Source organism: Haliotis rufescens, unplaced genomic scaffold (assembly GCF_023055435.1).
Source record: "Haliotis rufescens isolate VD_foot unplaced genomic scaffold, xgHalRufe1.0.p SCAF_3, whole genome shotgun sequence".
In the NCBI taxonomy this organism is placed as follows: domain Eukaryota; kingdom Metazoa; phylum Mollusca; class Gastropoda; order Lepetellida; family Haliotidae; genus Haliotis; species Haliotis rufescens.
Window position 1 is genome coordinate 33026572 of NW_025964001.1, and position 24004 is coordinate 33050575.

The 24004-nt window shown below is 39.5% G+C and overlaps 1 protein-coding gene across 1 annotated transcript; it reads right to left on the minus strand.

Annotated features, from left to right (window-relative positions):
* Positions 1–6165: 6165 nt before the first annotated feature.
* On the minus strand, positions 6166–19298 carry LOC124120054. Its single transcript, XM_046482773.2, has 10 exons — positions 19202–19298; positions 14439–14636; positions 14046–14176; positions 10949–11081; positions 10473–10607; positions 9757–9954; positions 9180–9323; positions 8704–8766; positions 8017–8092; positions 6166–7205 (listed from the first exon to the last, which is right to left on the minus strand). Exons 1-10 carry the CDS (start codon positions 19287–19289, stop codon positions 6488–6490), a joined length of 1884 nt encoding a protein of 627 aa, XP_046338729.1. The 5' UTR covers positions 19290–19298; the 3' UTR covers positions 6166–6487.
* Between the last annotated feature and the right edge of the window lie 4706 nt (positions 19299–24004).

The window sequence follows — 24004 nt, forward strand, 5'->3', positions numbered from 1 at the left end:
TTTGCTGCCCACCTTTTAACAGTTGTTTAGGAAGGAGCACCAATCCCTGTTATGAAAACCATTCCTTCCAGGTCAGCTTAAAACTTCACCTTTAATCAACCTTCGTACATACCACACCTCAATATTTCATGCTTTCCAAAAGAGGAAGAGACTATCCCCCCTTCATTTACTTCCTGTGTGACAGGTTGGAATTTATGCATAATATAGCACAGGGAACTGTTGTATCTATTTGCAAGAAATTGTAACATTCATTATTATTTCATTTCCTTCATCAGTTACGCGAATTCTCATAACCTACACTTCGTTTCTACATCTGCCTGTGTCCTGTTTGTGCATGTGTTGATGACGGGTGCCACTGGTGGGGCATATATACGCTCACCTTTTCGCGAACACCTGGTGTCATCGCTATTTGATAGTGATTCATAAACATGTGCAAATGATATAGTAAGAGTCGTACATTGCTAAATATTCATGGCCTGCAAATGCGTCTTGAGGTCACCGAGAGCATCTGCTGAAAATGGCAACACAGTCAAGGCTGATGAAAAAATGCGTCAAAAGCGTGAAACTTATCAGTACAATTCAAACTGTCGGACATGTTTCATGGACAGTTAATCGGGTTTAAAAGGATATACACGGTTCGTTTTTGTTCATCTTATTTGAAATCCCTGTTAAAATCATTCTCAAAATGTCTGACGCTGCTAACCTTGCCATCTTTGCACGATCAGCGATGTTGTTTATTGAATAAGCCATGTAGCTTATCGTAAAGGTAACGTGCGGCCTTACATTCTGTGTTTAATATTCATTTAAGATCATGCACATGAACGCAAAACATTTCGTTATTAACAGTGTCAGCTGAGGGGAAATCGTCCAACTGTGTCCTCCCTTCTGTGGTCAACCTGAGCCATGTGAACTGACACACGTCCATTCAGCGAAATAGATAATCAGCTGCATGTACATATTTAAAAGAAGATAATTGTTTTCTGCCACAAATCAAATTACTTCCGGATGTTTTCAATCATCACGGTCCTAACGTCTGTTGCTTGATTAACGACGCACTCAGCAATATTCCAGCTATATAACGGCTGTTTTCTTTATCCGTAAAAAGTCATTTCCAACTAATTAGTAACATATTTTAAAACCAGTCAAGAGAAACATGTCAGTGTTCAAAAACAACATGCGTCTTGTCTATTTCCAAATGACTGAATGTGTACCCTATACTATGAATATGTTGCATTGCTGTGTTGAGGACCTCCTTGACAAGGACATTTAGGTTATATTCAAGTTATCGAATTGCGAAGTGACTTAGGTTATAACTAACTATTATGTTATGATGTTTTAGTAGTCATGATCACCAGCCTAGACAAGCATGTAGGGGGCACGTGCGGCCCAGTCGGTTTCGCTGCCACAATTCGCTGTGTAGAGCTGCTTCCCTTTGGCACACCAGAAACCTGTACGTGTGGGTTCGTGCTTGTGGGTTTCAAAGTTGTAACCTGCAACAACTTCGGACTTTCCTCCTACATTGAACTGACACGCAGTGATATAACTGGAATACTGTTAAAAGCAGTGTTTAACCCAACTAACCCACTCACTTTTCACGGAAAGAAATCAAGAAATGATCGTTTTAAAGGACAAGTAATGTGAAAAAAATTATATTTCGCATATCGATTTTCCTAGATACATCTAGTCAATTTTCGAGAGATATATTCGTAATATCCGTACAAAAAGTATCAAATTTTCCAAGTGAAAGTTCTGAAATCACAGGCCCTGTAATCGGCTTCCACAACAAACCTCCAAAGGGGATGATCTAAAGCTGTTTTCATTCAATTTGGCTGATAGGTTTGCCGCCTTTATATATCTTGTGCTTCTTAGCCGTAATACATAGATTTCTGCTATTTCCTGTAATCCTACAAAAAAATAATAGCATTTAGCGTTAACCGCTAAACTGTGTTATTGTTAGCGTCGCCATATATGGGTTTGTTTATATTGCTATCGCTATGCTGCTGGTTATCCGCTTACACAGCGGAAACCGATAACAAAATTCCAGCCTGCTGTACAGTAGGTGGAATTCATTCGCTCGCTGTGCTCACCTCGTCTGCTAGTTCACAGAGGAGTGGTGATAGTTAAATGATATGCTCTCGCTGCTTCGGCTTCTCACCCTTGTTTAGCCATCCACACATATTTGCCACTACTACCAAAGAAAATATCTTCTTTTCTATTTTCATAGCGTCAGTCCACCAATAACAACATTGTATGCATTGTGAAATATGTGAAACGACCTTTGATCTTGGCATCGTGAATAATTGAAATAGCAACTAACAATCTATAACTAGCGTTTTATTACTAACAACCTGTTTGAGTAATAAAGTACCAGCTGCATCGGCCCGATTCCACACAATAAATGCCTGTCAGGGATAAATCCCCTGAGTAAACAACTGAAGGCATCTTCAGTGTTGTTACATAGGTGACATAAGTTGTGGACATGGTTAACAAATAGATGAACAGACAGAAAAAAGACATAACGTATTTAATAAATCCGAGGCAGAAGCAAGCAGACTGGGCGTCGCCCCCGTCATGATCGTTGAAATTGCACAGCACGTCAGACACCGGGAACCCGTTTTAACCCCAGTAAGGGGGATCCCCTCATTGGTGGTTTGTTTCGTTTTGACGACTTTGCATGTCGTTTTATCGTCTGTTTTAAGCTATTTACGTTTTTCAAATATGATTTTGGTCAAACATTTATCATTATGTATGCCCTAAAGTACGAACAATTTTACAAAGCTGCTATGGTGACTTTACATGCCCTTTAAGGTAATGGAAGCGCCGTACAATGTATTGAAGAGGCTTTCATCGATATTGGTTAGAAATTCACACCGCCCATTGGTTCATAGAACAATCAGTTCTATGTTTAATACTGACGCGAGACACCTGGATAATACAGATCATGACTAACGTAAATTGTAGCGTAGACCATTTGGGTCCAAACGCAACCTCTGCTTTCAGTAAGTGGCTGATCTGTTTCCTCATGTATGTGAATCATAATTTCTGCTCTGGTTGGCAATGTAAAAATATGTTACTTGGCCAAGAAGTTTACATCTGTTACATATTTAGATCTATGCATAAAGATTTAGAGTGACTCTTCACAAGACTGTATGACAAGAGGGATGAGTTCAACTTTTAATAGTCAACTTTGCCTTTATGTCGAGCACTATTCCGGCAGCTCCAGCCATTAGTGTCTACATTTCGCAACTATGAAATACAATCGAGCATGTTCTTTCTACCAAGGATTCAAAGAGCGTCATACAACTCTTGCTGAGAAGTTGTTTGATTATGGTTACAACATTTATGGTAGACATGTGGGGGACGTTTCCAAATTTGACGCAACAGTAACAAAAATGATTTCCTATTTTCACTTCTACCACATGTTCCCGTATTGTTTTAGGTGAACAGAGGTCTTTGCATGTTTTTTTGTGACTGGTGCCACCGATGGAGCAGGATACGCTCCCCTTTTCGCGAACACCTGGAATCACCACTATTTGAGAGTGATTCATAACCACATGCTCAAGATATAGTCGGATTCGTATAATCGACTCTATTTTTGGCAGAGATTTCTTATGAATATAGAAAGGGTCGCTTTTATTTAAAAGATCGGGTGGTTAGGTTAGGTGGCTTTGGTGGCGTTGAACGTTGCTTATGATATCAAACGCTAGTTTGTCAGGCCCATATGACAATATATTCGTGATATCATAGCTGTGATATTGCGGACTGCGGCGTTAAACACAACTGTATCATGAATCTGGAAATTACTTGATTCCGAATCGAATCCGATCGAAATAACCACCTCTAATTGAAACAGTCGATATGATGGCCGCATCAAGCTGCTTCCTTCAAACTGTGGACAGAGCTGGCGGAAGTTTCACGTATAGAGACAAACTGAATACGCGGGCTATTTTGGCCCTGTCAATTAATGATTTAATAACGACATTGTCACACAGATTGTACTCTTAGCTTCAGTAAATTGTTTTTGTACGCATAACTACATAAACCACTTTCATTCATAATGTTTCAATTTCTTCTGTAACATTTGTAGCCTCAGATATCGCAGTGATGTACCTTATTATTTTTATCAGGTTGTAAACAATGAGCACTGGTTGGTAACATCCACTACTCAGAACCAAACTTCCCTTGATCCACACATACATGTATGACATGATTTGTTACATGAAGTAAGCGAGTGGCTAAATTTCGGAACACGATTTTAAGATCGTCTGGAAACAGTTTGTATGAATAAGATTGTTTCACAACATAAGACGAAACACGTTTGTGTATAAAAGTACATTTTATTCATATAGTTTCAAGAAGCTGATCATTTAATATAGGACACGTAACCTGCTGGTGGCACTAAATTGTTATGAGTGTGTATTCAATGTGCATTCAAATTTTATTTTCCGTTCCCAACTATGAGACTAGGTTAACATACGCACTACGATCTCACCCTACCTGGTACCCATTCCGAAGCCCCGGAAACCCTCTCGAATCAAGCTGCCAAACACGGACCCACCAATCTTCTCTCCGCGACCAACGTTGGGGAAATTCGACTGATTTGTGACCTGTGTGCATCACGTGAAGCATGTATACATGACAAATACCTTCCGCACTAAGTCACAATTGTATGGCAAATGATAAAGGATGCAAAATGCAAATATATGATAAACTCATTGTGCACATATCTGTATGTGCAATTATTCATTATCTATGGTTCACAGTAGGTAATAAACATTTGGTGATAAACCTTTTTTTGCATAGGAAAACGTTTGTAGATGTACACACTTGCGGAAATGAAGGTCACAGTTGGGATCCAACATTTTGTCAAATGGGTCAATTAATGCTAACATTAACTCATGTATCCGGCCCCAACGGTGGCACCCGCCACAATCACATGCAAGGGTAAATCAATTGTTGGACTCAAAATTGATAATTGCATCGGACATCATTTTGGACACGCATGCGTTAAATTTGTAAATGTCTTTCACGTGTCCACCATCATCAGAGAGCTTTACTAAGGCCTCGAGTGCTGTAAGCAACTCTTGGGCTTAAGTCGTCGGACGTTTTTTGAAATATTCGTAGGAAAAGCATGCTCGATATCGATTGTACCTCAAAAGATTTGAAATGTGGACAAAAAAAGCTGGAGCTACTGGAATATAACGAAAAGGCAAACTACAATCAACTTCTCAAGACAATTAAATGGCGCATACGATAGTATTTAGATAGTACTTATCATAACCATTGATAAAAACCGACAAAACCTGTATTCAGAACAAAAACCTGCATAAAAAGTTAAACGATGGTGATTAAATAATACTTGTGTATAATATTGTGTAAAGAAATCAGGTGTGAATATGGTTGCAAAATGGGAAACTTTTTCAAAATATCTGATTACATTACTAATAACAAATTATTCATTGAATTAATTAAGTTTAACGGAATATTAATCTACTGCAGATGTATTTTTGAAAGTTGAGAGAAATTAAGGTTTGAAACGCGTTTTGAATATGTTCAGTCAGTTGAGAGAGGCCTCAAAGTGGCAACGTGTTACAATGCATGTGGGCGTATTATTTGAACAAGAAATACATAAGTAAACATAAACATGTAAATATATTTTACAATATAGAAAAAGATATATGGAAATTATTACGTGAAATTAAGTGTCTGAATCGTCTTCAAAACTGCCATACAAAAGAGAGCATACACTTGAAAATCGGATTTGACCCAAAAGTTACAAACGTTATCAAAACGTTAGCCGGGTATCTGTGAACCAACTCAAACTGACATTGACAATACCCGTTTCACTCTGCCCATTATATTACCTTCGAATTTCTTGTTTGTTTCGCTTTTTCGCTCGTCAAGCCGAAGACCCGGGTTCGATTCCCGACATGGGTACAATGTGTGAAGCCCATTTCCGGTGTCCCCCGCCGTGACATTGCTGGAATATTGCTAAAAGCGGCGTACAACCATACTCACTAGTGGGCTGAATGTCGGGTATCTGTGAACCAACTCAAACTGACATTGACAATACCCGTTTCACTCTGCCCATTACATTGCCTTCGAATTTTTTTGTTGTTTCGATTTAAACCACCCTCACCACCCTCACCACCCTCACCACCCTCACACCTCACACTCTTCAATGTTAAACTGCATCACTAATACATTTTTAACCACTCTTTAACTTAGAAGTACTTACTTTAATTTATTTCATAATTGTTACATAATATCCGCCAAGATGTGGTTCTTTGATCTATAAAGAGAGACTTTTGCTTCAAACTAGTTTTCATCCAGCAACACTTGAAAGATAACCCCATGTTATGTACAGTTACATTTCTCATGTCCTAGAAGTACTTCCCTTTGTACGACCAGACACTACTACCTATACTATCCGGATCTCTGCAACAAATATATCATTACCACGATTTCAATTATCTCTGACGACAGATCATGTGTTATACTCATCAGTGGCCTTACATGTGGTCTCATACGTATGGTTGTAGGTGTCATCCAACCTGATCACATCAGGCCCAGCACTAGCGACATCATAGTCACCTTCTTCAAACACCTTGTCTATCGCGCCAATGTGACTGTACGAGTCATTTACTTTTCTGGCGTTCTCCCCTTGCTGTGGGGTGTCGTAGTTTCCCTCTGCAGCTTCCGTGGGGTCATACAAACCAGCATCACTTTTATCCCCTCCCGTGGAGCTGCACTTCTCGAAGGTGTGGTACTGAACACCCTCGTCGGAGTTGGCTACACCAGAACCTCCTGCAGATTTGTCCAGTCCAGTGTCCCTTCCATCTCCGCTTCTGTACTGTAGAATACATTCTGCTGTGTCGTAGTCGGGTCCGGAGAGATGCATGTAGGGCTTTCCTCCTGGCATGTCGGTGTGTTGTTTACTGGGCGTTGAGAGAGAATTGGACACCTTCTCAACATCAGTCTCAGGATGGTTCACGTAGAATTTCTCAGTGTGAGCATTGGGGTTTACTGTCGCCGTTGGAACAGGGGGAGTGAAAGGCTTCCCGTCAATTGTGTCTGGGGTTATAACAGAATATGCGCCATTGTCTCTCGGAACATCGAGACCGTCGTAGATCGTGTTTTCTGTTGGCGGGTTGAAGTTCACCTGTTGATTCGTATCTCTTCTATCCAAATGGAGTTTGCGTTGTCTGAAACAACATTTGAAACATGATTGAATGTGATGTACAAACATGCCCTTAATAATAAGTTCAAATAAGTTATGCTTACTTTATTGTTAATATTTAGCACAGTAAGTGGTTAATAAGTTCAGTTGTTCTTTTTAAGTGGTATACGCAAAGTAATCATTGGAATAACTTTGAAGGAAAATGGCCCCACTGGTCATCTCGGTCGGATTTGAGAGGAATCCATATTTAATAAGTTCACGTGACTGTCATATCACTGGCGGCAGTCGTGACCATTATATAAATGCTTCTCGATATCAACTTGTATAGTATGGTATACTAAGGAATTATGCTATATTACTACTCCATTGCGTCCCGATGTATCATGACTAGTGGATCGAAATGTGTCGGGGCTTGTATCCCGTCCTCAACACTGACAAAACTGTCATGCTACTCATTTATAGGTCATATGGATTTGGCGAAAACACATGTTTGTGAATGGATGCACTAGTGTTGAATGTGGTTGCTTCAATGTTTGCCCGATATGTGCGTGTAACATATCATTTTCACACAGAAATATACAGCATTGCTCAATACCAGTAGAGAAAGCTTAAGATCAATTACTAATGTGTAAACCATCCTGTTGAAATATAAGAAAAGTGATACATGTAGAAATTGTCTTATTTCACAAAACAGTTGCTTCAAAGATTTAAATAAACATCACATTAATTTAACAAAATAACAAGTTACATGTCAAGAATGGTATCTGATAAATGAATTCATTCTTCAGATTCTGGTTTCTTTTCGCTATTTAAAGAAGTGCTGCCAGGAACCTCACCTTTGCAGAAGAAATACAAGAGTCACGACTACCAGGAAGAAAACCACACATCCTGCAGCCAGCCCTATGCTTACACCTGGACAAAAAGGAAGTGTTAGATGTCAAAAGCTTGATAAATATGTTAAACGTACATACTAGTTTACACAAGAAATATTGGGCATGTCCAGTAAGTATGTATACTATACTGAAGTAAACGATCACTATTGAATGCACACCGAAAACTGCTACCTTCATAGAAGTACACAATATATAATAATATGTCATGCAATCATGACAAGGGGCCTGTTACAAACAGAGCTAAGATGATTGTACTTTTGATATTTTAGCATAAACTAACAACAGTTGTGGAGCTAAATGCCCATTTCTGGTGTTCCCCGCCTGATAAAACTGTAATATTGCTATAATCTGCGCAAACTCATACTCATTCACTAAGTCGCATTGTGGAATATTGAGTACTACTATATACAAACAATTAATTTTCAATATTGTAAGGAATAGAGATACGTGAAACTGAATTCTCTATCGCTTTCACATGGACTGTTGATAATACTGTAATTGGTAATTGTGATGATAGATGAGGTTTTACACCACTTTTAATAATATTTAAAAGTGAGGAATCGAACCCTGCTCTTTAGTGTAGCGAGCGAGCGTTTTTATGACAGGGTTACCTCTGCAGTGACCACTTACCCTTCTGAATATCAAGAGCTGACGGACTGTCTGTGGTGGGATGAGAGGGATCAGCCCTGGAAACTGTTGATAAAGATGACGTTGCTAGTTTAGATATGATGGAACGGGTGATATAACAAGTGAAAAAGTCTCCTCGTATAAACATCCAACATGAGAGAGAGAGAGAGAGAGAAAGAGAGAGAGAGAGAGAGAGAGAGAGAGAGAGAGAGAGAGAGAGAGAGAGAGAGAGAGAGAGAGAGAGAGAGAGAGAGAGAGAGAGAGAGAGAGAAAGGGTGTGTGGATGGGGTGGCGGGCGGTAGTAAGATCTGAGGAAGAAAGGAACACATTCCTTCATTAATAAGAAAAAGGACGATGTTGTTTTGCATTTTAGTATCATCTTATAACATTATCTGAGCGATGTATACGAGTGAATTAAAGAGAATCCACTCCTCTTTACCATTGTGTAAAACAACATATTCGTCTGACGTGCTTAGTACCTTCACAAACAGAGGCAAGGCGAAAATGGCAGGGTAGCCAGTATGGTTTCCAGACGCCATCTTTTTTCAAAGCTTGGCATGTCGATATTTGTGAAACAACGAACGGAAGGAAGATGTAATCCTCATTTCCATTGGCCTCTTGTCCTGGAAACATACAATTATCCACTGACTGTACAATGCAACCAGCGGTATTAATTATTCTAATTGATAAGGTTATGTTAATAGTTGTACATACTTACGTAAATAGATGAATGTATTTGGTTCTATGCTGTTGCTGTCTAGTTATTTGTAGTAATCAACTGCTAACTTATTAATTCAAACAAATCAAAGACCAATTTCCCGCTGTAAACGTTTTTTACAATTTAGTGAGTGGCTGAGTATGTTTTTACGCCGCTTTTAGCAATATTCCAGCAATATCACGGCGGGGACATCAGAAATGGGCTTCACACTTCGTACCCATGTCGGGAATCGAACCCGGGTATTCGGCATGACGAGCGAACGCTTTAACTACAAGGCTACCCGACCGACCCTTTTTACAATTTAAACTGACAGGTTAGCACAAAATAATAAAACGCACCATCGACGTATTTCCTTGAGACTTTCAATACAAGCCCAATCCAAAAGTAATCAGTTGGTCCTTTAATATTTTGGATCTCTCTTGCAGTGGAATCGTTGAGTCTGATCAAATCATTTGAGTAATGAGCATGTGTCCATGTCTGTCTTTCCGCTGATGAGGACACGCACACGCCCCCACTACAGTTTGCCTGGGGAGTATCTACAAACACATGAAATACGACGTCCGGTAACGTCTTTTTAGTTGTACATTTAGAAAGTAGCGGATGGTAACACAAGATGACAGAGTAAAACGCAATATATGGGATTTTATAAGTTCGTATTTTAGTAAAATCGTTGTGATGATATGCTTATAAGATAGGCCATGACAATACAAGATGTTTATGCTTAGTGCATTGTGTTGTACTTGTCGTGGGCTGCATGAAGGAAATTTCAGTCTATTCAGATATGTCAACGTTTGAAATGCATCTTCAAAGCAGTTTCATCTGCTTTTTAGCATTTTATATAATTTACTTAATACATGTTTTCTGCGCTCTCCATGCGCGTGACAGTTACGATCTTGGGGTGACATCAGCGTTTTAGTTTAGTTTATTCTGAAGTATTAAAGTTTACATTTGTTGACTTCGCATTGGTCATGCGTGTCCTGGGTAAATCATTTCAGACTGTAGGAAACGCCGATTGTGTCACAGAGTGATGTGAGATAACATAGGTCATACTTACTGTGGGAATAATATGCAAATCTTCGCTTATAATCTATACAAGCGTAGTAATAGTCTAGTTCTATTGAAACTGTATTATTCATTTTCACTCCATAAGCACATCGGCCATCCTTCGAGGGTTTAAATCCAACGTTTCCTACAAAGAGGTGAAAATGACGTAAAGTCACACAAACATACACAAGTTATTTATGACACAGCATAATTTACATACAATTATCAGGTACATTACCTATACTTGTAAAACCTTGAATGAAATGAATTGTTCGGTTTATGACAATTATAATATGACTATTATGTTCACAACGTAGAGCAGCCGAAAGTAAGGCTTCAGGATAACAGCGTGATCTTGATGATTAGCTTGTCACAATATCAACGTGAACTTCGAAGATAACACAAGATGATATGTTGCCAATGAGTACAAGCTTTTAACAAGCTTATCCGATATTTTATATAGTATAAGTGTAGGGACGCACATACCAGTACCACGTGTATAGACTGACATCCCAGCGTCGTCGCCACATATTTCATCTGGGTTGCCCGGACACTGCATCCATCTTGCACTCGTCTTTGTGACGTTGTACGAATTTCCGAGACAATAACACTTTTCCCCCTACAAAAAAACAAAACAACAAACACATAATGACTTTGTGTACTCCTGTCATAGTCAACCAGGGCACGGCATCCCACCTGCTGCACTGGTATTTGTGAGGTGAGGTGGAATGGGGTTTAACGTCGCGTCCAAGATTATTGCACTTATATAGCGACGTGCATGCACGTGTATCTATATGTGAGGCTGCTTGTACTAGTCCGGACTAATGCCGATTTATAGTGCTAGCTCACTGAGATACCATGCCGCAACATGAATACCCCACTCAGACACAGTATACTGACTCCGAGCCGACCAGTCCTTGTTTTAGCCCCTTAATGCCGAGCGCCAGACAGGGTAACAACAAGTACCATCTTTTAACGTCTTTTGGTATGACGCGGCCGGGGATCGAACCCCGGACCTTCCGCTCTCCGGGCGGACGCTCTACCACTAGACCACGAAGGCGGTCCACTGGTATTAGTATATGCTTACTTTTTCCAAGACAATAACACTCCTCCCCTTCCCACAACAAACCACAAAATATGTTGTATACTCCTGTCATAAAAAGAGTATTTTCCTAACATGACTAATGATATGAACTAAAGCGGTTCTTACATTATCATGGTGTGCTTGTACAACATCAGTCACATTCAGAAATAGAATCCCTACCTCCCTCATGCTTTCTGTATGTGTTGTTTGGGGTTTTCAAAACAGAAGCCAATGTAAATATGTGATAGAATTCTTTTAACCACCCTTTCAGACACAAAAGGTTTTACTGTCCTACGTTCAGGCCTATTGTGCGGGTGGTTATAAACTAGTATCCAAAAGAAACGATACCAACTTATTTTCAAAATTGTTTTTTACTAAGTGAATTGTCTAGTATGAAAACATGCCAATTCGTATTGCACATCCCAAACACAGCATAGTCGATAAAAAATACCGGGAACACGTGATCACTTCCGGGAAAAAACGTAAATTTCGTGAAAGTGACATTTCCCTCTCTAGCATGTTATGCACGTGCATAAAAACTGTATAAATCGGCTGATCAGACACGTTGATATCACAGCAACAAAAAGAACACAAGATATGCCACGTTTGACAGCCATCGAGAGAGAGAGAGCCGTTGGAATGGTCCAACAAGGAGCGTCACACGTCGACGTCGCCAGAAGGTTGGGCTGCGCACGCATCACTATCACCAGGTTGATGCAGCGGTTACGTTAGACAGGTCAGACGTCAGACAGGCCCAGGAGTGGAAGACCACGAGTAACCACGCCCCGTGAACATCGTTACATCCGGGTAATACACCTAAGGAACCGCACCGTAACAGCGACGTCCACGGCGGCTAAAGCACTGGGACACAGGATCAGTCGACAGACCGTCTACAGGAGACTACGGCAGTATGGTATCCGGCCACGTCATCCCTACCGCGGACCGCTCCTGACGCCTCGACACCGGAACAACAGACTGACTGGGCCAGGCGAGTTCGACGTTGGCAACGGCGGGACTGGGCACGTGTTATGTTCTCTGATGAGAGCAGATTCCTCATCTTCAGAAACGATGGACGGCAGCTTGTATACCGACGATTTGGTGAACGTTTGGCGCCTAACTGTATCCAACAGGTCCGGCCGTTTGGAGGTGGAGGGTTAATGGTTTGGGGTGGCATATGTGATGACGTCAAAACGATGCTCGTCGTAATTCGTGGAAACCTGAATGCACAGCGTTATCTTGATGACATCCTACGGCCTGTTGTGGTGCCCTTTATTCAGCAACAGCCTCGTGGACTCCTTTTCCAACATGACAATGCAAGGCCACACACAGCAAGATTGACACAGAACTTCCTTGCCAACGCCAACGTACAGGTTTTGCCATGGCCCGCATGTTCACCGGACATGAATCCCATCGAGCACTTATGGGACCACCTCGATCGGCAAATCCGACGTCGCCGTGTGCCTCCAGTCAACGTCCAGGACTTGGAACGATGTCTCCTCGAGGAATGGCAACGCATCACTCCCAACGTCATCAGTCCGTAGGCGTGTTCTGGCATGTATTGATGCTCACGGTGGACATACCCGCTACTGACTTGACTTTGAGACGTGTGGTGTGACATTTCCCGTTGTTTCTGTGAATAGTGCTCTAACGAAATGTTCATTTTTCGACCCCACCCATCTTTAAAGGCTTGTCATATTGGTTGTACAGATTTTATTGCAATGAAATTTTTGTACAGATGCTGTGAAAGGATTTCTCAAAAGCATAACACCAATCCTAAACTTCTGCATTGTTTAGTTTTTCTTTTATGTCGTTGCAAACAGGTGGTATCGTTTCTTTTGGACACTAGTTTACATTGAAGCAGACCCGAAAAAGTGAATTATAAAGCGACCCTGTTGTATTTCCTGTTGATGGTGTACTGTACACATCATAGTTGGAACGTTCAGAGAAAATAACACATTTCCCCTACAAAAAATAGTACATATAACATGTTAGGAAACATAAACCTTTATGGATAACAACTTCTGGTTTTTGTTTGGATTTAGCGACGTTTCGATGTAGATTCTTCCACCGTTATCAAGCTGGAGTGGAGGAAGGTGTAAGAATCTACATCGAAACGTTACTTACTGGAATAAACAGACGTTGTTATCCATAAAGTTGTATACTTTCTTATTTACTCATCAACTGTGTGAAGCCAATTTCTGTGATATTGCTTGAATATTGCTAAATGTGACGTAAATCCATACTCACTAACTAACTCTAGAATGCCAATCAAACATATAACATGTTGTGTACTTCTGTCATAAGAAAACCTTGATATGAATATGAAGAGGATCTTTTATTATCCTGGTGTGCTTGTACAACATCAATTACATTAACAAATAGCATCTCTCGCTCTCGTGTGTCGTTTGTGGATTTTCAAAACAGAAGAAAATGTACCAACGTGATCTATTCTTTATACCACTTTGGGATCAATAGTGTTTGTGACAAAAAACCTCTTACGCTCAGGCCCACTGTGCGGTTGGTTTTACAATGAAGTTGACATCCGTAAACAGAGTTACTGGACACATTGTTTGGGCTCGTTGTGGGTGATGCACTGTACCCATCATAGTTGTAGAGTGGGGTACCATCTTCTGTAATATCATACATTAGAGGCTTCAGTAACAGATAAACTTCAAGTACAATTAATGCATAGACAACGCCAGGATGATACATATATATAATATCTATTTATCTTTGGGAACTACATGTACATCTACATGTCATATCATGCACAAGAGGCATCCATAACAGATTAACTATACATACAGATAAATGCGTACACAACGTCGCTTATATATATCATTAATTTATATATTATCTATTGAGATGTGGGAACTACTTCTACAGACTCACCTGTCCATATCCATGTTGAATACCTCATGGCTCCTACCCAGTAGGAAGTGTTGTTGTGTAGAGAGTTTTCCATGACTGGAGGGAGGAATTCTGTGTCAGAAATATACAGATCTCTCTTCAACGCCATCTTACAGTTTTTCCGAGCATCCCACCAGTTGTTTTCCTCCTCGTTTATAAAGATGTGTTTTGTCTCCGTGGCTGCAAATGATTTAGTAACATATTTTTAAATTATTTGTACTGTTTGTATATACATATGTGACGTAGTCAAGACATCTGCTTTCAGATATGCAAGTTTGCTGACGATCACCACTTTAAAGGGTGATACATCAAATCTGTTGAAATAACCAAAGGCAATATTGCGTGAAGAAATCTTTAATGAATCAAAGTCCGTCGTCATTTGCCACACAATGACAGCAAAAGAGATGTGACCAATTATCAGTCAGGTCACCTGTCAAAATAATAATATCTTACCAAAAACGAAACGTCAAAAAATCATGAAAACAAATTCATTGTAAAAAAAAACCCACTAAGTAGCGCATATGAGATCTACGTGGTGCGATCACCGTCATCTAATGCCCCCAATAAGTGCCATGATGGTTGCCAAGGGGTTCTTGTTCCACTCTTCATTATTACCATTGCCGAGTTCCTGTAGAGATGCCGGAGGGAAAGGGCGTTGTGAGAGGGCGATCTGCAGCTCTTTCCATATATGTTCGATAGGGTTGAGGTCTGGTGACCGTTGATGCTCTGAGTAGGCATCAACGATCCTGGCACGATGAGATCGTGCGTTATCGTCCATAAGGAAAACCTCGGTCCAATAGCAGCAGCATATCGTCTCACGTACACATCTAGAAATAAAGCGACAAAACCCTTTCCATAAAGTCATCCCTGTAACGCCCGCCTGTCACCATGCTCCGCTGTTCTTCCAGCCCTACTGATCCCATCCCATGATTTACCCCTCCACACACACACTTCCATAGTGGTTACGTTCGGCTACGTTGGAATCCTGTTTTTCACAAACTCGGGCAAGGCGATCTGTGAAGTCCAGATAGTATCTCGATTCATCAGTGACAAATACTGGAGCTCAATCCTGGTCTGTTCAGTTGACGTGATGACCAGCCTATGTTGGGTCAGTGGGATGTGAATGTATGCCCTCAGTGACCGGGCATCAGCCTAAGGGAGACGATTACGCACTGTCTTAGTAGAAACGTTAACGTCATTGGCCTTCCTCGGGTAATTTCTGATTGTGGTTGCAGTCACGACGTGATGACGTCTTGCTGCAATCAGGAGAAACTTGTCTGCCCGCTGTGTGAAGGAACGCTGTTGAACACCTTCATGTCGCTGGCTAAGCGTATCCAAACGTCTGACACGTCGCTATATAAGTGCAATAATCTTGTGCTGGAGGTTAAAGCCCATTTCACCTCCATGCCCCGCCGATCACAATGTGGCTGACACCGAAGACATTTGCAACGTAACGTTGTGTTGACCCGGTTTCAAGCATGCCTATGCATCTACATAATCCTTCGGTCGTCAAACGACGATTTGATGCTAAGAGGGGATCAGTGCATTTCATTGTTGAAATCCACAGTAGCAAATGCGGTTGTGCTCTCTGATGATGATGCGCAACGATTCTGTCACGATACATCCAATCACAGGTTTTCAAGCACCTCGTGCACATGCATCGTGCTCATGACTGCATGCCTCTATCCGTTCACTATGAAATTGAGTTCCTGTAGGAACATTGGATATGTCAAACTTTATTGATAATGAATGATATTTTTATTTCATTAAAATTTGATCCTTGGCAAATTATAAGAAGTACACATCTATGCGTGCGTGTGTGTATGTGCAGGCGCATGGGTTCAGCTAAGATACAAGTTTTGGCGTTCATAACTAAGAAGGCAGATGTAAAACCCAATTGATGATAAGAGGGTTATTTTGATTATTACCTCTGTCAAAATCGTGTCACTATTCGTCGGCCGTAAGAGAGACGTACCCCTTTGCCATTACGATAAGTCCACTCGGGTGTAAAATACCATCTTTTACGAACAACATATTCACTTACATTTTCTTTATGAGACCGATGAGCAAATAGTCCTTTGTATAAAGTAATCGCAAATGATAAAAATAAAGAAGTTTGTATGATTCTGTTTGACTAAACATTTTAAATGAACAAATAAAACACCCAAACTGATATTATATTAGTGAAACTAAACCTAATGACAATCGTCAAGCATTCATGGCCGTTTAACGTGCTTTTTTTACGCGAACATTTTAAAGTGATTCACAATTATATACATGGTTATGGTCGGAATCATACAATCGACTCTGCTTTGGGCAGAAAATTCTTTTGTATATGGAAAGGGTTTTGTCGCTATTAGTTTGCCACAGATTACAGGCTTGTTGTTAGACATGCCCGAGCCTAATTAATATCCACTTGGATATGCCAATCTCGATCTTTTCACCTGTGCGAAAAAGGAAAACTCATTCCACGGTCAGGTAAATCATCGTCTAATTGGAGGAGTTAAACTTGAAAAACCATGTTTGATTGTTTGTTCTCATTCTGCCGATGTATAGAACATTGTTTCAAAATTGTTTGTAAGCATAGTATCATCACTATTTGATTGTGATTCACAAACACATGCCTATGAGATAGTCGGAGTCGTACCATGGATTAATATAAGCGCAGATTACTTATTATTATGGGACGCAGATTACTTATTATTATGGGAATGGTTTCATCTCTTTTATAACATAAGGGGATATTGTCACAGAAGAACGTTCATCAAGCCGAACATAGGGGGGTGGGGGGTGGGGGGTGGGTGGGGTGTCGACAAGAAGTTTATATGTCATCAAAGGAAACACAAAGATGGGAGAGCATGACATTGGTGTAAATGTTCTATTTGAGATGAGGCAAAGTCAGAAAATGTGTAAAACAGCTTGATAACGCTAGGTGTAACGCTTTGTGGTGATTACAGACTGTTGTCATATCTTACACATTTACCTCATTTCACAATACCGGACACAAATCAAACAATCATATAAAACAACCATAAGGGGTATTTACGTCCAGGCAGGGTGTAGACATGCTCATAAAACTGCCAATCATTGATATCTTTTGATCGGATATACGACGCTATATATTTAACCTGGTGGTTATATACATTTGTTGTAACTATCTATTATTATAAAAAACACGTTTAACTGTTTTTACTTTGTACATTATATGTTGCTGTCCATTGAACGTGACCAAAATACGTTTGCACAATACAATACTTTTTACGCATGGATAAAAATATAACATTCGATCGACTGGTGTTTAATTACTAAATCAGAAAATAACGCATATCTAGAAAAAGTATATCGAATTATGTTAGGAGCCCATTACCTCTATGCACAAATATCAAAGTCAGTTGTTTCAGTATTTGTTGTCATATAAAAATGATTTATTTAAAATAAGGATGTATTTGAACAAAGGTGATACCGTGGAACACAATACTGTAGCACAAACCCAGTTCCTGGTATTGTTTGATACATTTGGATAACATTTTCTGATACATTAGAAATGAAGCTCAGCTTACATTTCACTTGATGTCACCTGATTTGACATTATTATACCATTCTGTGTTGACGTCAGTACGTCTATGTTCACTTTATATATGCTAACGTTTTCATATGTCATTTTATTCTCATTTTCACCGAACTAAAAATATAGCCCTATGTATCAATTCTATAGCGATACATGATTGGGAGTTTTATGAGAACATCAACGTCCTGATTCGATAACTTCCTTATGCCAGTTTAATTTTTGTCCGGGATTGAAAAATGAGGTTAATCTGTGACATATAACAATATTCCGTACTTATAGCAAATCAATGCACCAAATAAACGTTGGTATTACCTTTTCGAAACTTAAACATAATGTCAATATATTAACAGTTTGTGCTACTTCCTTGTGTCGATCGCACAGAATCCCCAAAGTACACTCAAAATCTTAATAGACATATGCAGAACATACATTTAGCTAGACAGGGTATATCATAAACTGAATAATTGTTATTTACTTAATCACACATTGTTCCTGTACGAGACTTTACATAAACCTACCCCAATTATATACTGATGAAATACAAAAAATGTGCACATCACAATATATCATTATCAATTTTATCGCTGTAGTATATGTAGTCAGTAAATAGCTGATGTCGTTATCGTCTGAAAGAATGCAGGACACCGTGTCAATTTACAGATAATTCCTTATTTCCTACCATCCGTGTATTGAAATAAGTGTTATCTTACGTGAATGAAGAAAAGAGATACGTTAAAGACACTGAATTTCAACTGACATATCCAAAGACACACTGGGGCGAAACAGTGCGGGATAAATTGAAAGAATGTAGTCAACCATACAATGCCCAAAATTTAACATAAAAACACAATGTTCACATATGTGAACTACAATACCATATCGTGACACAAAGATCGTCATAAAAATTGAATGTATAAAGAAAATCTTAAAGAATGATGTCATACACCGAGATGCTGTTTCTTGACCAATTTTAACTATTGCAGTCACATATTTCGTTATATACTTGCGGGAATACTGCATGTAATTCCACGCGATAATAGTATCAAAACTAAAGGCCCAGACATGTCCGAGATATTTCTGGCTTTAAACCATATGTATTAAGTTGTGATATAAACCACATTAAACGTAAAGACATTAAAATGACTTAAAAGGACATCATGTGAACACGTTTACTTACATATGTTGACACTAGTTGCATATACACAGTGCAGGTAGCAGACAAGCAGCCTCGCGGTCCACATATCTCCGGCCTGTGTGTCATGCATCTACTCGTGGTGGTGTATCCAACAGGGAAGAAGAACGCTCACAACGGTTCGAAAGAAGGGATTATTATATTGGCAAAACCCGTGAAAGACGTCTTTGTTCGATGAATTGCAAAATCATAGCACCGAGTTTTCCCTATACGATAACATATACGATGAGCTAAATTTAGTTACGAGGGTTGATTGATAAGATTTGAGCCTCACGAAGAATTGAGTAAGAGTGAAATCTTTCCTTGAGGACATTACATGTCATAGAGGCATATTCACAGTACACGCGTCCTTTGAGCAATATGTTTCGCTGTGACAAGTCAGTAAAATAAGGAGGGTCTGTTGAACAAAAGCCTTTCTGGATCAGCTTCAAACAGAGATAGATTAGCACGAGACACGTTGTGCTTGGTGCGTTTTTGATCAGATGTCAGAAGCTTTGGAACCCAACGATTTGATACTTTCTTCATTGCCAGAGTTTCTGTGAGATACTCTGTCCTGGGAAATGATTACTGAACGAGCAATACGACGCCCAGATTTAAACTTTGCGGCCCACCTCTTTACAGTTGTATAGAAAGTAGCATCCATTCCTTCGTACATACCTCAGCTCAATATTGCATGCTTTCCAACAGAGGAAGAGACTATCCTCCCCATTACTTAGTTCCTTTCCTTCAACAGTTAAGCGAATCTTCATAACCTAAACTTCGTTTCTGTGTCTTCACTTTGCATGTCTTTATGACGGGTGCCACATGTGGGGCAAGATACGCTCACCTTTTCGCGAACACCTGATATCATCACTATTTGATAGTCATTGCTTAACATAAGCAAATGATATGCTCAGAGTCGTACATTACTAAATTCGTAGCCTGCAACGGCGTTGTACATACTCTACGGACAACGAGTTCCAGTTTGGCTTGTAATGTTCCATCTTGAGGTCACAAAGAGCATCTGCTGAAAATGGCAACACAGTCATGGCTGATGAAAAAATGAGTTATAAGCGTGAAACTTGTCATTACACATACATGCTGTCGACAATGTTTGATGGGCAGTCAATCGGGTGCTCTAAAGGATATATACGGTTCGTTTTTGTTCATCTTATTTGAAATCCCGGTTAAAATCACGCTCAAAATGTCTGACGCTGCAAATCATTCTCGCTGCACGGTCAGCGATCTAGTTTATCGAAAAAGCTAAATAGCTTATCGTAAAGGTAACGTGCGACCTTATTTTCTGTGTTTAATGATCATTAAACATAATCCACATGAACGCAAAACATTTCGTTATTAACTATGTCAGCTGAGGGAAAATCGTCCAACTGTGCCCTTCATACTGTGGTCAGCCTGAACCATGTGAACTTACACGTTCGTTCATTCGGCGAAAGAGATGATCAGCTGTATGTGCATATTTAAAATAAGATAAGTTAACTATTTTTTGCTAAAAAGCTTCAGCGTTTGATAATACAATTACAAATCAACATTACATCTGGATGTTTTCCTTTGTTTGCAATAATCACGGTCCTAACGTTTGTTTATTGATTAACGACGCATTCAGCAATAATCCAGCTGTATAACGGCGGGTTGTAAATAATCTGGACCAGACAATCAAGTTATCTTTATCCGTAGAAATCATTTCCAACTGAAGAAGGAAAAGAACAAACTTAAAGAAATAATTAGTAGCATATTACACCTATCAAGAGAAACAGGTCAGTGTTCAAAAACAAATATGCGTCTTGTTTATTTCCAAATGACTGAATGTATACTCTATATTAACCATGAATATGTTGCATTGCTGTGTTGAGGGTCTCCTTGAGAAGGACATTCGGGTTATATTTAAGTTATCGATTTGCGAAGTGACTTAAGTTTAATTAACTATTATATTATGCTTATTTAGTAGTCATGATCACCAGCCTAGACAAGCATGTAGGGGGCACGTGTGTCTTTGGTGCCACTATTCGGTGTGCAGAGCGGCGACCCTTTGGCACACCAGAAACCTATAATTGTGGGTTCGTATTCTGGTTTCTCCCCAATTGTGTTTCCAGGTTTGCCAGCACCATGCTCGTGCTCCTGGATTCCAAAGTTGTAACCTGCAATACCTCCTGACAAGCAGTGATATAACTGTAATACTGTTAAAAACGGTATTTAACCCAACTAACTCACTCACTTACGAAAGAAAACAAGACGTGGTCGTCCTAAAGGGTAAGTAAAGTGAAAGGAAACTATGTTTCGAATATCGACTTTCATAATATTCGTACAAAATGTTTTCAAATGTCCAAGTGAAAGTGCTGAAATCACACACTCTGTATTGGATTGGCAAAGTCAGTTTACATCTGCTACATATTTAGATCTATGCATAAAGAGTCAGAGTGACTCTCCACAAGACTGTATGACAAGAGGGGGGAGGATTTCCTATTTTGGCTTCTACCACAGGTTCCGGTATTGTTTTAGGTAAACAGTTGACCTGTCTTTGCATGATTTTGTGAGTGAAGCCACCAATAGAGCAGGATACGCTCCCCTTTTCGCGAACACCTGGTATCATCACTATTTGATAGTGATTCAAAACCACATGCAAGATACAGTCGGATTTGTACAATCGACCCGAATCGATTTTACGCAGAGATTTGTTATGAATATAGAAAGGGTCGCTTTTATTTAAAAGATCGGTTGGCCAGGCTAGCTGGCTTGGGTGATTGACTGTCATCCTACCTGACGGCGTTGGATGTTGCTTATGATATCAAACGCTAGTTTTCGGGCCTATATGAGATATTTTACAGGCCGTCGTGATATCATAGCTGTGATATTGCGGACTGCGTCATTAAACACAATTGTACCACGAATCTGGAAATTACTTGATTCCGAATGGTCAATCAGAGATATCCAATCAAGATAACCACCTCTGATCGATATGACGACCGTATCAAGCGGCATCCTTCAAACTGTGGACAGAGCTGGCGGAAGTTTATATCAGTTGCACGTATAGAGACAAACTGAATATGCAGGCAATTTTGGCCCTGCCCGCTATGATTTAATAGCGAAATTGTTGAGTAGATTGTACTCTTATTTTCACTGAATTGTTGATGTATACCTAAGTACATAAACCACTTTCATTCACAATGTTTCGATTTCTGCTGTAAATGTTTTATCAGGTTATAAACAATGAGCACCGGTTGGTAACATCCACTACTCAGAACCAAACTTACCTTTACCCACACAAACATGTATGACATGATTTGTTACATGAAGTAACCGAGTAGCTAAATTTCGGAACACGATTTTAAGATCGTCTGGAAACAATACGTATAAATTAGATTGTTTCACAATATAAGACAGAACACTTTTGTGTATAAAAGTACATTTTATTCATATAGTTTCAAGAGGATGACTATCATTCAAAATCAAACGCAACCTGCAGATGGCACTAAATTATTATGAGTGTGTATTTAATGTGCATTCATATTTCAGCTCCCGGGAAGAACACAATACATTCTGCTTTATAAGACTAGGTTAACATACGCACTACGATCTCACCCTACCTGGTACCCATTCACTAATACCCATGTCGAACAAAATATCTTGTCTAAGGAGATGCATGTAACCTTTGTATCAGTGTGCGCCAGGACCGAAATCCTTGAAACTGTCTCGGTGCCGAACATGGACCCACAGCTGAGATCCAACATTTTGTCAAATAGGTCAGTTAATGCTAACATAAACTCATGTATCCGGCCCCAGCTTGAAATATTCGCAGATAGAGCATGATCGATATCGATTGTACCTCAAAAGTTTTGAAATGTAGACAAAAAAGCTGGAGCTGCTTGAATATAATGGAAAGGTAAAATACATTCAACTTCTCAAGACATTTAAATGCAGCATTCGATAGTACTTAGATAGTACTAAGACTACCAGTTAATAAAAAGCATAACAACCCTTCCCGTATTCATAACAAAAACATGAATAAAAAGATAAACAAACGATGGTTTGTAAAACTATTTAAATTGTTTGTTTGTTATTTAACGCCGCATTCAACAATATTCCAGCCATATGACAGCGGTCTCGGCCAGACAATCCAGTGACTGACATCATGAGCATCGATCCACGCAGTTGGGATACGATGACATGTATCAACCAAGTCAACGAGCCTGACCACCCGATCCCGTTAGTCGCCTTTTACGACAAGCATAGTAGCCTTTTACTGCCAGCATGGGTTGCCGACGAGTTATTCTACCCCGGATCTTCACGGGTAAAAAACAACAACAACAAAACAAATACTAAAAAAGTAATCAGATGAATAATGTTGCCTAGGCTCGACATTTTAAAGCAAGTCGTAATATGACTTTACTACTGTTGATTGTGGTGTTAAAACAACAAATAAAAAAGCAAGTAAATATAGTTCATAACATTGAAGATTAGTGTACATTTTTTTAAAGTTTTAAATATTCAAAATGCCCTTCGATAAAAAAAAGTCATACAGAAGACTTTAACTAGGGGGCTAATGTGTAAACATCGAGATAAACTGTTTCTCTTAAATTATTATATAAAATGACATCTAGAATAATGTGTATTTCATTTTCTGAACTCATCTACATTTTCCGAATTCCAAAACTCGAAAACTCTTAATTGTTTGGAATATGTGTCTGATATTTTACAATCGTCAGTCTATTCTGTGACTCAAGACATTCAACCTACACTGTACTTTTTTCCGGGGTAGCTAACACGGCAAATGTATGATTGATTATATCATCG